This window comes from Periplaneta americana, chromosome 6 (genome assembly GCF_040183065.1).
Source record: "Periplaneta americana isolate PAMFEO1 chromosome 6, P.americana_PAMFEO1_priV1, whole genome shotgun sequence".
Classification (NCBI taxonomy): Eukaryota; Metazoa; Arthropoda; class Insecta; order Blattodea; family Blattidae; genus Periplaneta; species Periplaneta americana.
In genome coordinates, this window is record NC_091122.1 from 8,475,161 (window position 1) to 8,489,841 (window position 14,681).

Below are 14,681 nucleotides of genomic sequence, written 5' to 3' on the forward strand. Positions count from 1 at the left end.
ACCTGAAGCCCGCGCTAAGACTGTCTATGAATATGGCCCTTAGAGTTTAAAATCGACAATGCATAATATTTAACATCTTCTTTTTCTTCTCAAGGCACTACAACTTCAAAATTGAATGTCTTGGCCATCTCAACAATTGTTTCCCAGGAACTTCTATTCTGTATGACCATCATCCAATCCGTGATTCTTAGCTTCCTCAAATCATTCACAATATCTTCTTCACTGCGGGTTTTTATGTCTACCCGCTGCTCTAGTTCCCAGGGGTTTCCATTTATATATACCTTTCACAAGCCTCTGGTCTTCCATTCTTTTGACACGGTCAAACCAACATAACCTCATAGCCTGATGAAATGTATTATATCTTTATTGTGTATTAAATCATTTAGTTTGTCACATTCAACACCTACACGGCAGAACCGTCAAAACAACATTTTCAATATGTTTCATTACAAGTTCAATTCCATATTATGTAAGTTTCCTTTTATTACAAAGTCGGAACTAGGCGGTAAGTGTCTCTACAATAAAGATAGCATTGTTATAATTCGAACGTGCCGCAGCAACAAGCACAGGGATTATATTGAGGGAGGGATGGGAGGGCTATATCTTATGTCGATGTATATTTTGTTACTCTCACTCTGAAAAATTAGAGAAAGCTAAACTCTTGTGGATTAAAAAAATTTTTCAAATCTATATATGTAATGTTTTTAAGAAGTTCAAGGGGAGGTTCAAACGAGGTAACCCTCTTGCGTACGTCCCTGGAAACTCCCATAATATCGCAACAATAAATCAAACTCACGTAATGCAGTCGTGCAAAATTTCTCGGTGAATCATTTCGTTCACAATGAACGGCATTGCATAGGCCTATGTATTCGAAATACCAAGCTGCCAATTAGTGAATCAGAGTATGTTTAATGGAAATATACAGGGTCGAAGGGAACCGATGCACCAAAGTTTAAGAGATGATTCTACATGTTAAATATAACAAAACTTTTATTACACTTTTCCTTCGATGAAGCTTAGTTAATTAAGCAGGAAAAAAATAGTCTTTGCATAATGTTTGCAGCGCTCTATTGCGGTAATGGCCCGAGAGAAATGGCTCATTTCTACGTAAGGAGATAAGTCAAAATACTCTAATAGTTAATGTCTTGAATCTTTCTTTGCAAATTAAACCGTTTAGCCGTGTATTTAAATTTAATAATTGCGAAAATCGATTAAATAAATCGCCCTGTCGAGTGCTTGTGACTGAGTACAACACAGAGGAGGGGAGGTAAGGGATGCGTCGCCGAACTTGCTACAGTTATTGCAGTAGCCGTGATGTTGCCAAATGCTTCATAGAAACGTAACGACTTCCTATAAAACGGTGGATGTTAGATTATTATTTATTTAGATTTTTTAAACCTCTCCTCATGATCTATTACCAGTTTCATATCACTGCAGTGATTACCTTCCACCCTATATCTAGTATCAAAGTTATATTCAGGCTTTCCTTCTACCTATTTCACAGATGGTATTGATTTGTAACTCGAGGTTGATATTTTCTTCCTTCTGCTTGCAGTGAGAATTGATCGGGGAATGGGACCTGTGATGTTTTTCGAGAAAATAAAGAAGGTACGTTCAGCCATAACACAAAATGTGACCCGTTGCGCGAAAAGGGACCTAAAGTCGTGAAAGGAAATTTTACAGAACAACATAACGAATTTGCGGTGTAAAAACTGCATTTCTATGTTTTGACATCTTGCGCTACCTGTAGGCTTTTTTACATACTAAACTAGGACGTAGTGCTTCTTAAATACTTAAAAACTTTCTTACAGTTGTTAAGGAAACAAATGAAAATTTTAATTTGCATTTTTCTCGAAAAGTACATAATGTAATATCAACATTCAATAAGTAATATATAGCACCTAGAACCATGATTTTTTTTAAATGCTCAGTATTTCATCCTCTTTTTGAAACCACAAAAAAAAAAAATGAAAAATCCCACTTTAGGTCCCATTTCCCGCAACTAGTCACAAATAATGCCCCACTACTTTCAAATTACTGTTTCTTTGAAGATTCGTACTCTGTAATTTGGATCTCAGGGAAGAAACATGAAAAATTAGTCGCGAAGTTGACACATACTCTCTCATTAAAATTGTAAACCATTCACAAGAGTTCGGGTCCTTTATAACGACATTAACGTTTACAGTTTATTTTCTTGACCTATTATTTAAATGAAAATCGCCGACGATAATGTCCAGTCAAAATAACATTAACTTTTGTGCGAGATCGTGCATATTTGCTTGGTTTCCGCACAAAAACCATCCGCGGTAAGTCTAAAATTCCACATTCGGTATTCCCAACCTAACACACATAACAATTTCCCTCTTCTTACCGCTTAAGTGACATAATGATTTTACTCCTTTAGGCTTTTAACATATTATTTTTAGAGACGTTCAATATAGCAATAATTATAAATTGGAAACTTACCACTGCAATTTCACCTAAATTGCACTGTTAATTATTGTTTTTAAAAAATTTCAAAAATTAAGTAAACTCTAAATCATTACATAGCATTACCGTTTGTTTTAAGTTCGCATTTATAGACTGGGGAAAAAAAGAGAGACGTATATCACGGCCTGCTAGAGTATAGTAAACACAGAAAATATTTTAAAGCAACAATGTTGAAGACAGATATTTTTGTTTTGCAAATTTGCCGTCATTGAACAGAAACCAAGATGGAGATTTCATTGCGACTAATTAGAAATTCCTCTTTCAGGTATGTAATAAACGATCATCGCACAAAATAATGTACGATACACGAGCGGTATGTTTTCTTTCAATTCTCGGAAATTAAAAAAGCTCAACTACGTTTCGCTTTTTCAAACTTTTCCTCGAACATGAAAACTTCAACATACCGCTCTTGTAACGCATATTACTATTTTTTCCTGGTTTGCACACCAAACACATTTCGAATAACTATGACGTCCACAATTACGGAATTTTACTTTATTTAGTAACAGTAACTGTACCTGTACAGTCTAAATTCAGTAGATAAACTTAAGTGTGATTAATAGACTTCGTTAAATTGCCACACGCAGCATGCAATCAGGTTGCCGATGTACGGCAGTATAGAGGAGGTGAGCGACCGCCCGGTCTCGTAGTACAAGCAGTTCATGTTATGAGTTGTGACCGGTCCAAATAGATAGAGCACCTACAGCTAATGTATACCTAAGTAAGCACTTGTTTTTGCATTACTGTCAAAGCTTAACATTTGTTCAGTGCAGACAAGAATTCAATCAAACATACTACAATGAGAATGTTGCTGTTCCAAATAATTGCCCCTGGAATACTCTTACCCCCGCAGCCAGTCTTGACCCGTTGGGGAACGTGGTTGGATGCTGTTAATTATTATGCAGAACATTACGGAAAAATGATGGAGGTAATTGATGCATTGCATAGCACAGACAGTTTCGCTGTTGCAGCTGTAAAATTATTGCCTTCTGAACAGCTATTGGAATATATTCTGTTCATTGATTCTAATTTTAAAATCGTGTCGAAAAGCATCATCCTGTTAGAATCGTCTAAACTACAACTCTCAGAAGCCCTTAATATAGTGGATAAACTATCACAAACCGTCATCCAAAATAACAATTCACTAATTTCAGAAAAAATGAAATGTAAGTTGTGTGGACTTCGGTCCTGCGTTCATAGACATCTATGACGTAGTGCAGAGGGCGGCCACTAGAGGGAACCCAAGAGTTGGAGCTTAATCTGAGACGATTCTAATCGGCGTCGGAGTTGTATCCGGTGTGGCTTAGTAGATAAAGTATCAGCACGTAGAGCTGGAAACCCGGGTTCAAATCCCGGCGCCGCAGAGAATTTTTCTCCGTTCCATTACTCCTTCATCGTATGATGACGCAGAATATCTGCATGGAAATATCATATGTACTTCGGTACATTAAAATAATATATATGATATGCGTAAATCACTTCGTGATTTAAGACGGCGCTTATTCCGTCGGATCCCGGCCAACTAGTCACTCATATCGAGTGCACCTCAGCACATGTGTGGACTTCGGTCCTGCGTTCATAGACATCTATGACGTAGTGCAGAGGGCGGCCACTAGAGGGAACCCAAGAGTTGGAGCTTAATCTGAGACGATTCTAATCGGCGTCGGAGTTGTATCCGGTGTGGCTTAGTAGATAAAGTATCAGCACGTAGAGCTGGAAACCCGGGTTCAAATCCCGGCGCCGCAGAGAATTTTTCTCCGTTCCATTACTCCTTCATCGTATGATGACGCAGAATATCTGCATGGAAATATCATATGTACTTCGGTACATTAAAATAATATATATGATATGCGTAAATCACTTCGTGATTTAAGACGGCGCTTATTCCGTCGGATCCCGGCCAACTAGTCACTCATATCGAGTGCACCTCAGCACATGTGTGGACTTCGGTCCTGCGTTCATAGACATCTATGACGTAGTGCAGAGGGCGGCCACTAGAGGGAACCCAAGAGTTGGAGCTTAATCTGAGACGATTCTAATCGGCGTCGGAGTTGTATCCGGTGTGGCTTAGTAGATAAAGTATCAGCACGTAGAGCTGGAAACCCGGGTTCAAATCCCGGCGCCGCAGAGATTTTTTCTCCGTTCCATTACTCCTTCATCGTATGATGACGCAGAATATCTGCATGGAAATATCATATGTACTTCGGTACATTAAAATAATATATATGATATGCGTAAATCACTTCGTGATTTAAGACGGCGCTTATTCCGTCGGATCCCGGCCAACTAGTCACTCATATCGAGTGCACCTCAGCACATGTGTGGACTTCGGTCCTGCGTTCATAGACATCTATGACGTAGTGCAGAGGGCGGCCACTAGAGGGAACCCAAGAGTTGGAGCTTAATCTGAGACGATTCTAATCGGCGTCGGAGTTGTATCCGGTGTGGCTTAGTAGATAAAGCATCAGCACGTAGAGCTGGAAACCCGGGTTCAAATCCCGGCGCCGCAGAGAATTTTTCTCCGTTCCATTACTCCTTCATCGTTAGTAGATTATGTTACGACGCTTTATCAACAGCTTGGGTTATTTAGCGTCTGAATGAGATGAAGGTGATAATGCCGGTGAAATGAGTCCGGGGTCCAGCACCGAAAGTTACCCAGCATTTGCTCATCTTGGGTTGAGGGAAAGCCCTGGAAAAAACCTCAACCAGGTAACTTTCCCCGACCGGGAATCGAACCCGGGCCACTTGGTTTCGCGGACAGACGCGCTTACCGTTACTCCACAGGCGTGGACAGTCCAGTATCAAAAGCCACACTATTTACATTTTCATACGATGATATTAGAATTCAGTATGCTTATACTTTGGTGCAGAAAGTTGATTGTATGTCAAAAAGTGAAGTACAATGATGAAATAACGATCAGGTAACTTTACTTGTGGTTTTTCACATTTCAGTCTTACAAAATCAACGACCCTTTTGATACAGAGCTTATACTGCTTAAAAGTACGAGTAGTAAGTACACATAAAGAGGTTCGCAATATTTTATTGTTTGTTGTTGATGGGAAATGTAGCAATATAGTCACGATATTGAAATGTGAGTTTTTGGTCCCATTGTATTGATATTTTGTTTCTTTGCTTTACCAATGTTCTTCTCCTAGATCTTCAATAGCCGATCATTCAAATGACTCGTGTGGTAAAGCGCGCAGTTTGCATGGGAATGACCCATACCACTGTTCTTCTGATCAGCGATTTATATGTCTTGTGCGTTTCTGAGCGTTCGAGGTCAAGTACATTCCTTGTGAGCACAAACTTTCCTGGGATTCAATTCCAAGTATAGCGGCAATATAATAAAATATAATATCAGATATTGTATTCTCTAGATGCTAGAGGCTTCATCTCGATAGATGTTTGCAATAGAGGGGCTCACAAGCAAACATTCTCATGGGGACAAATAAAAAAAGTTATTTTTTCTTCCACCATATTTATAATGTCAAAACAAGTGCTTATAGAAAGTTTGGCCATCTCGAGTGAAATTACGAGGGCCGTACAGAAAGTAAGCTTCCCTGGGAAGGAAAACACAATTTCATGGAAAGGTTTATTGCAACAGATACAGCAGTTGTTGAGCTATTGTTCAACATATTCCCTACTGGAACTGAGACATTTGTCACACCGTGTGATCAACTTTTGTATCCCTGTGTCGCAGAAGTCTGCCGCCAGGGATCGGAATCAGTGTGTGACAACCGTCTGCACCTCTCTGTCGATCCAATGTTGTCTCAAATTCCGATTGGAAATATGTTGAAAAGAGGTCAACAATTGCTGTATCTCCCCCAATAAATTGTCCAATCAAATTGTGTTTTCTTTCTGTAAACAAACCAGGGAAACTTACTTTCTCGACGGTCCTCGTAATTGCGCTCGAGTGGCCAAAATTTGTATAAGAATTTGTTTCGACATTATTAACACAGTGGAAGAAAAAATGAACCTTTTTATCTGCCACCCATGAGAATGTTTGCTTGTCAGTGGAAAAGGGGCCCATGGCACAAAAACTAAATTTTGTGGGAGAAGCAATTATTTCTCTGAGATTATATCTTCAAGTCAAAAAATTATATTTATAAATGATTATCATGTCTGGTAGATACATGCCACAAGACTGGAAGAAACCCAACCAGGTAATCACCCCATGCGGGAGTCAAACTCACGCCCCAGCGCAACTTCGGATCGGCAAGCAAACGCCTCAGCCGATTGAGCTACACCGATGACTTATTAGTAGTTGTAGTGGTATTATTTTATTTGACGACTAAACGGAAGGAACTCTCAATCTTATTCCTCTCTCTGAAGAGATGATGTTACGTATTTTATCACCCTCTACAATCCATTTCCCTCAACCGGCCTTAAACTCGCGAACTCCAGCTTCAATGGTTTTCATGCCAACCGCTACAACACCGACGACGAACGGGGAATGTCATGGTAGCACCATGAATTCAATCACTTTTAATCACGTAACACTTATAACGAGAAAGCATGTGTCATCTTCGTAACGCTCCTTCTGTTTTCATTAATCTATAACAGCAATGTCACAAACTGCACATTTTTAACACTAACTACAGACACTACAGCTTTTCGCATAATGAAACAGAACCCACACATGATTTTATTTTAACATTTTAAGTGCAAAATGCTACACTGTGGTTAGTGGACTAGCTGTATTTGCAGCTATGTACTTGGAGTTTCATTGTCAAAACAAAATTAATGGTTCACTGAACTTGTAAATATTTCTATGGTTAAGTACTTTTTGTCCCTTGTGGCAGCTCACGAATAGTGAGAAGATTTCTAAATTCTAATATCTATTCTCCGGAACTAACAGTATCTACTAACATGCGAATATAACCTTTCACTTACTTCTGCTTCATTTATTTTTACAGGCGTTACCACAATTCACTGAAGCTGCGAGTTCTGAAAATAAAGGTGAGTTACTAATTAAATATTTTTCTAGTCCTGACGCGAAGTTGAGGTCATAATTTTATTTCTAGATGACCAAGACATAATTGTATAGAAAAATAATATAAAAACAAGCCACGAATTAAATATAATTCAAACATGTAAATGTGATACATCTAGAGTCTTACTAATAAAAACTCTTTACACAGACGTTTAACTGTCTTATACTTATCCAATGAGTAGCTCGTTTATAAGTCGTGTGTAAATTCCTTGCTAATAATCACTACATACGTCGTGTATAACAGTATAACTGTTACACAGCTACGTCTTAGTTTCGTCATTACTTCGTTACGAAAGGTAATAGAATATCTGAGGTTCTCTATTGCATCCGGTAGAGCGCTCTAGTGTGGCGTGTTAAGTATCGATAGTACAACTGGCTCTAATCGATTACCTCACTACATTTTGGTCAAAGAGTACAAGCTACACCAATATTATTCTAATAATTCTATGATCTTTGGTTTGTTCTTCTGTGGTTACAAGGTAACCACCATCATAAAATGACAGTCGATACGAACAGCTGTTAGAGGGGCGGCCATTTTTTTCGCTATATACAACGCTTAAACAAGGGGTTTCGTGTATATAACTACTGCAAAGCATTTCCCATTGTATAGTTACAGCCTATTTATACGCCCATAGCTTATTCACGGTTTATTAGTAACGTTTTCTGTCTCAACTCTACATAAGTCTCGTATAAAAACTATACACGATTTATTAGTAAGACTGCTAGAGTAAAGCTGTCACACTGTGGTGGTGATGATGATGATGATGATGATGACGACGATGATGATGATGACGACGCATACTATTACAGCATTTTCAGGACACTATTTTCGAACCACTTTTCGAAAACTGCAGAGTTCATTGTCATGATAAGCTGCAGGTGCATCTGCCATTTTCTTGTAACAGCTAGAGCACCATCGGTGAAACAAAAACGTCCCACAGTGGGGCTAAGAGGGGGAAAAGTTGGCAAAAATTATTTTAGTGGATTTTAGGTAAGATAATGGGCAGAAATATATATGTATGGCAAAATAATAATGATGATAATCATCATCATCATCATCACAGCATTTATTATCTGTCAGTTGTCAAGTTTCTGATAAACTTATTGGCAAAATACTACAGTAAGTTATAAAAATCGTAAAATAAAATCATAACTCAGTGGATTTAAATTTGACAAAATAATTAAGAATAACGATTACAATGAACTAAACATATAGGTATAGATTTAAACATACAAAAATAGGGAATAACAAAGATTACATGTGGAGTTCTCAGTCAGAATCTGAAATATCAATGCTTGACTCATTTTTCAGAACTATAGTTAATGTTTGGTGGCAGTACCATATAATATAACACTTGCTTATCAAAATATGACATTCTAGTAAGGTGCAATTCCTCCATGCTTGAAATGTACTGTTCAATGCAATCAATAGCCTATTAAGCACATCTTGAGTGGTCTTCTCTCGATAAATTTTTCTTGTGAAACGTTCTCCGTATCTTTTGAACAATGCATTACTGGCGTCTTGTGCTTCTTCGCTGAAACTGAAATTTGATGGTTCTACAGAATCTCGTCAATAAATACCTCCTATTTTGCCAAATTGTCCCTGATTTGTCCACAATGAGTCGTAAAGTCACTAGAGATGAAATGAATATATTTGCATCAGTTTCTTCGGTGTTCGTCGTAATCTCTGCTTGCACTGTGATTGATTAGGTACATCTAACCAAATATAATTTCCCCCACCCTTTCTAATCCTTGATTCATTAAAGCATCTTTGTGAGTTTGTATCTGTATGATCCAACAGGGCTTGCAGTTTTACTTCGGAAGAAGTTTCAGTGACAATAATTGTTTCCTTTTCGGGATAACACTCTTTTTGGGCAGACTGAATTCTTTTGCAAGAAGGAAATCGAGACAAATCTTTTTTCCTAATTTTGTTGTTATGTTCTCGTGTAAGATCAGCCTAAATAAACATAGATAAATAATGCTTCGGTTGCTGGAAGGTCTCGGGTCCTTTGACTGTTTACCTGCTTGTATGCAGTTCCTTCCGTATTTTGAAGCTCGCTTTGGTGAAGTCATCGTAACGACTTTGGAAGCTTCCAAATGAGCAACAGAACGAAGACTCATTTGGGCACCATACGAAAGCTCCCCAAAAAGAATGTTGAAGCCGCATATTTCCAGTTTTTTGACGTTTCACTATTTCATTAATATCTTCGAAATTTTTTGTGTTCCACCAATTTTCTTTCTTTCGGTAGTCGAGTAGTTCGGGAATCTAATCGAAGTTTTCCGAGACAATTTCTAATGCTTTGAAGAAATATTTCTTCTTTTCCGCTGGACTCCTGCCATTTCTTTCTGAAATCAGGGACAAAATAAAATAGCCTCTTATTTAGGTCCGAATTCAGATTTTCCGGGCATTTAAAGTGTTTCTGCATAAATTCCCTCAAAAATCACAATTTATCGTCATTTTTTTCTTGTCAGAATTTATTACGTTATACAGGGTCCGTCTTGTTAAGAAAATATCATTACAGCCAGATCCTGAAGAAAATATTAAAGAAAATGATGTTTTTAGTTAGGAATGTGACACACGCTCTAAAGAAACTGTTATACAGCAGAATTCCGCAAATATCCGCAAAATGTTATTAATGTTTTTAAAACATGACTAATTTGTGTACCACAGGAAGTTAAAATTATGGCCCGGACGTGCCCGGAACATAACTGAAATCGTAACAATATATCTATGAACTGCATTTTTATTCTAAAAAAAACACGTAGTGTTTCTATTTGTAATTTCGAAGTCTTTTCCTCAATATATTACTTCAGAAATAGTAAAACAGCAAACTACATACCTCCAGGTGAAGACTCATGTCAATCACTATTCATTAGATCAGGCGTCTCAAGGCCAACGCATGAAATTGTTACAGAGAGCAAATGTAGATAGCGTAGTCAGCTGAAGAGATAAGCGCAATACCCGATGACAGCCGATCGTTGATTCATATTACAAGCATGAGCGAGCTAAGATGTAACTGTCACGGGAGAAATGCCACAAAGCTGCACTTTTGAGTTGTAATGTCACAATAGAATAGACGGCTATTTGCGGAAGGAATAAAATTTCTTAAGTGGTTTGCAATAATAATAATAATAAATTTATTTTCTAATGATATATCAATGAGCAAAAATAAGACATCTGAAGCATGAAGATCCATGCATGTTACGTAATTATTTAAGCACAAGGAACTGGCCATCTTACCCCATTATCTCCTGGCCTAGTTATCTTTAAGTGGTGTCTTGTTGGTATCACTTGTGAGGTTCAGACCTGTCTTCTAACAGTTGACTAAACAACAACAATACTTCATTTCCAATAAATGGTTGTTGGTATCTCTCTTTTTTCAAGTTAACACTATATTTAATTAAATAAAATTCAATTAGGCCTAAATAATAATAAAATTACAATTAAGCTTGTTGGTTAAAGTACGTATTTTTATGATACGTCAATATTAATATATTAATTACAATAATAGTTAAATAATATAGTTCGTGATGTTTTCAATAATTAAAAATAACCAAAACATCTTAGAAATTCACAAACAATCTTAAATCTGGTCTCAAATTCTTTTCTCAAATCCTTTACTACTTTATTATTATATTTCTTACAGTGGTCTTGATTCAAATTAGGTAACAATTTTAGATTAATAAAGTGGTAACAGTTACCCACTGAAACTTGCGTCTCCCACAATTTCGCTTTCCCTATGAAAGCTTTTATTTCTTCGTACATTTGCGATAATAAGGACATCCTTTCCTCGGAGATGGACACAACATCATAGCGGTTGCAGATGTTTATTCAAACGTCGCGGTCAATGACGTCATCCGGAGATACACGAACTGCTCCAGCATCTTGTTCCACTTTTACATACAAAAAATAGAGAGAGGAGGAAGTGCTCCGAGGAGGCCCTATTGAGACGTCTGCATTAGACGAACACATAACAAAATATATCAACTTGAAAACACGGCGCTTTTTACGCTTATCAGCTAATCAATGAGTCGTCAGTGCAAGTTCTGACCTCCACAGTGACATGTCATTTCCTTATCGATATGTGTTGCAGGTGGTCTTTAGCTTTCTTGAACAATAGTTATTTAAAACAATTCCGCGATTTGATTTTTCGACTTTTTGCTAGCTTTTCCTGTAATTGGCCCCACCGTGCACAATAACAGTTCTGTCACCCTTTGCACCTGATATCGATACCACACAGTTTTCGGAGTCGTCTGTTCAGTTTTTCATGCGACACACTGTATATACTGTCGTACCAGGTTTCGTATAAATCAGCCGTGGCGAGAACGTGACTCGCGAGACATTGTGGCTCGCAGTGATAGCTGTGCATTTCGCTTGCTTCTAATTTCCGCCAACCCCCACCCTCTCACTCACTGGAGTCAAACTCCGTTCCATTCGTATTTGTCTCTGACCTGCGAGTGGCATATGTCTCTTTCGAAACCATGTACGAAAGTTCCAAGTAGGATGGGAGGACGCATTTTTTTGCTGTCAATATGATGAGAATATTAAATGTATGATTTGTTCACAAGTATTACCAGCAAAACGGTTCTATAACATAAAACGGCATTATACTACATGTTACTGATGAAACATTTAAAGGTTAAGTGCTATTGTTGTTATCGTCATCATCTCTGTACGTCGACCCTTTTTCAGCAGATGTACGAATAATGCGGTTAGCTCTCCAATTTGAACTCACTGATTTACTATGTGATGTCAAATGAAAGCTTGATGTAAGGACTTCACAAATATTAAACTTTCAAATCTTTGCCAAAAAATAAATATCCGAAGCTTCGTTCTTTCGCTTCTTCTGTTGAAGCCATGTTCGCTACAACTTACGTTTGTGAAAATTTATTTCAACAATTAAAATATATAGTAAAAACCAAATTTAGATCACGACAGACAGACAAATACCTTCGTGATCAACTACGACTGGCAGTAAGTGACATAATTCCTGATTTTGAAAATTTGTCGCAGAGACATTCTGAAGACAGTTAATTTTAGGTTGTGATATTGTTCATTTCTTTCTTCGTTACACGTACTAAACATTAGTTTGTAGCCTTGCACTGTTTAAAATTATATTTAAGTGCTTGACGTAAGGAAAATGAAAATCCGTTAATAAGTCAGACAGTTGCTTCACTTCCCCTTCGAGTGTCCGCCTCCCTCCATAGGAGCTGCGCACGTTGCAGGTTACACAGTGGCTCGGCGCACGATTACATTTTCGCCACCGCTGGTCTAAATACATATCATCGTAGCATTGTAAACGCAATGAGTACCTCCAGGCAATGATGTTAGCGGCTTCAGCTGTAGAGAGTTTCCTTATGTAAGACCCCATACTTCGGAGTAATCTACGAACGGTACTTTTCTCATAGGCCTAAGGAAATTCGTAGTCAGTGCCACTTGTTTTCTCCCGCACAGCATGCATTTCACTATTATTAGAGTTTATCCATGGCCGAAAGAAATTAAACATCGTCCTGCCGAGAACCACATCCACAACACACAACTGAAACCGTACCGTAGTGCAGTGGCAGGGATATTCTTTCAAAAATAGAAAATTCACAAGGCGGCATCCTGGCGGTATCTTTGTCCACGGTTTCACTAGTTGGGGGAGCGTGTCAGTCAGATTTATGGCTTCCTGAACCCAACCCTGCAACGAAGGTTCTTTACTTGTGAAACTTGTGTACGACGTTAAAATCAGAAGATTGGTCGCTTTTGTAATATGTAGATCTGCTGGTTCCATCAGGTAGTTGCTGATTCACCGATGCTTCTGCGAGGTGAATGTCACCACCACTACCAAGCGATGACGTAGTTGAATTGATAAAGGGTTGCGTGATTCCTCGGAGTATGGAGTCCGTAAATGAGCTAAGTCATTTAGGCCCGATTGTATAAACCATTTAATCTTAGATCAGAGGTTAAATTGATCCTTGTTTCAGCTGAACTTGGAATTTTGTGTTGTATAAAGTCTAATCTGAGATTAATTTGTCTCAAACTAAAGTCTACTTTGACTGAAGAAATTTCTCCGATTAAGTTAGATGATCCAAGTTCAGTTATTTCTTTTCTGTTTGAAATATACGAGTGACAGATTGTGCAAATAAAATATCCAGTATTATTAATATTAATAGATATGTTAGGTACATTTATATATATTTCTTTCAATTTCTTGCCTTAATACACAAACATTCTTATATTTTATAAGGCTCTATCGTGTTCAGCAGTATCAAATAACATAACCTATAATTATATTATGTTTATAACAACCATTAATTATTAATGGATATGATAGCTACATTCATAAATGTTCAATTAACTGTATTACTAAACGAAAATTGTCGTTTTATAAAGCTTTATTATGTTTAGCAGTATCAAACACCATAACATGATAACAATTTGGTGAACAGTCAACCTTCTTCTTATTGTTCGCCATTATTTACATTGCAAAAAAACCAGTGTCTCCAACAGAGTGTAATACGGAAAGTCGCGAAAAAGTAGTTGTAAATCCGCTAGATTTCTCATTATCAACAAAGAAAGATTAAATTTTGTCACTATGGGGTGCTAAAAAGGTCACTAAATCCCTATTTAAGCAATATAAAAGTTAAAAGAAATTGTTGTTGAAAAAGAGTTAAAATCGCTAGATTGGCAACACTGAACAAACCTGTATAACATGGTCCGCGCATCACGTATTTCACCTGTTTATGCGATGTTGCCAAATCCTTTTCACGTGAACTTAGATTGCATTTGAACCAAGGTAATTTGATCGCAGAAAAGTTTTATACAATAGAAGAAGTGTCTGAACTCGGTTTACTTTTCGATCTTCGATCAAAGTTGATCTTTAGTCAGGGAGTTTTATACAATTGGGCCTTAAGGTGCAATGCACAAGTAAATGATCTTTATTGGCAGAATTTCTCTAAGTCCAATATTAGATGACAGAATAGTGACGTAGTCTCAAGTACAACTTAATGTCGAATACTGAGTGTCTCTGGAATTTTGGGTGACAGGCCCTTTTAAAAGATCTAACTAGGTGTGGCGATTCACGCCCCTCCGGTCACATGACTTGAGGGTGCATCAATTACATCCCCTTATGATCACGGGAGTATCACGTGCGCGGATGAGAGGGCATATTTACTCGTGATAATATGCACTCTCACTGAGGGTAATGTTTG

The 14,681-nt window shown here is 37.7% G+C and overlaps 1 protein-coding gene across 1 annotated transcript in view; it reads left to right on the top strand.

Annotated features, from left to right (window-relative positions):
- Positions 1-11,589, top strand: part of LOC138702154 (uncharacterized) — a 32,491-nt gene extending 20,902 nt beyond the window's left edge. The window contains exons 6-8 of the mRNA XM_069829760.1: positions 1,556-1,608; positions 7,408-7,450; positions 11,579-11,589. Of these exons, the coding sequence (XP_069685861.1) occupies positions 1,556-1,608; positions 7,408-7,450; positions 11,579-11,589 (107 nt within the window). The remainder of the gene's footprint in view (positions 1-1,555; positions 1,609-7,407; positions 7,451-11,578) is intronic.
- Positions 11,590-14,681: the final 3,092 nt, after the last annotated feature.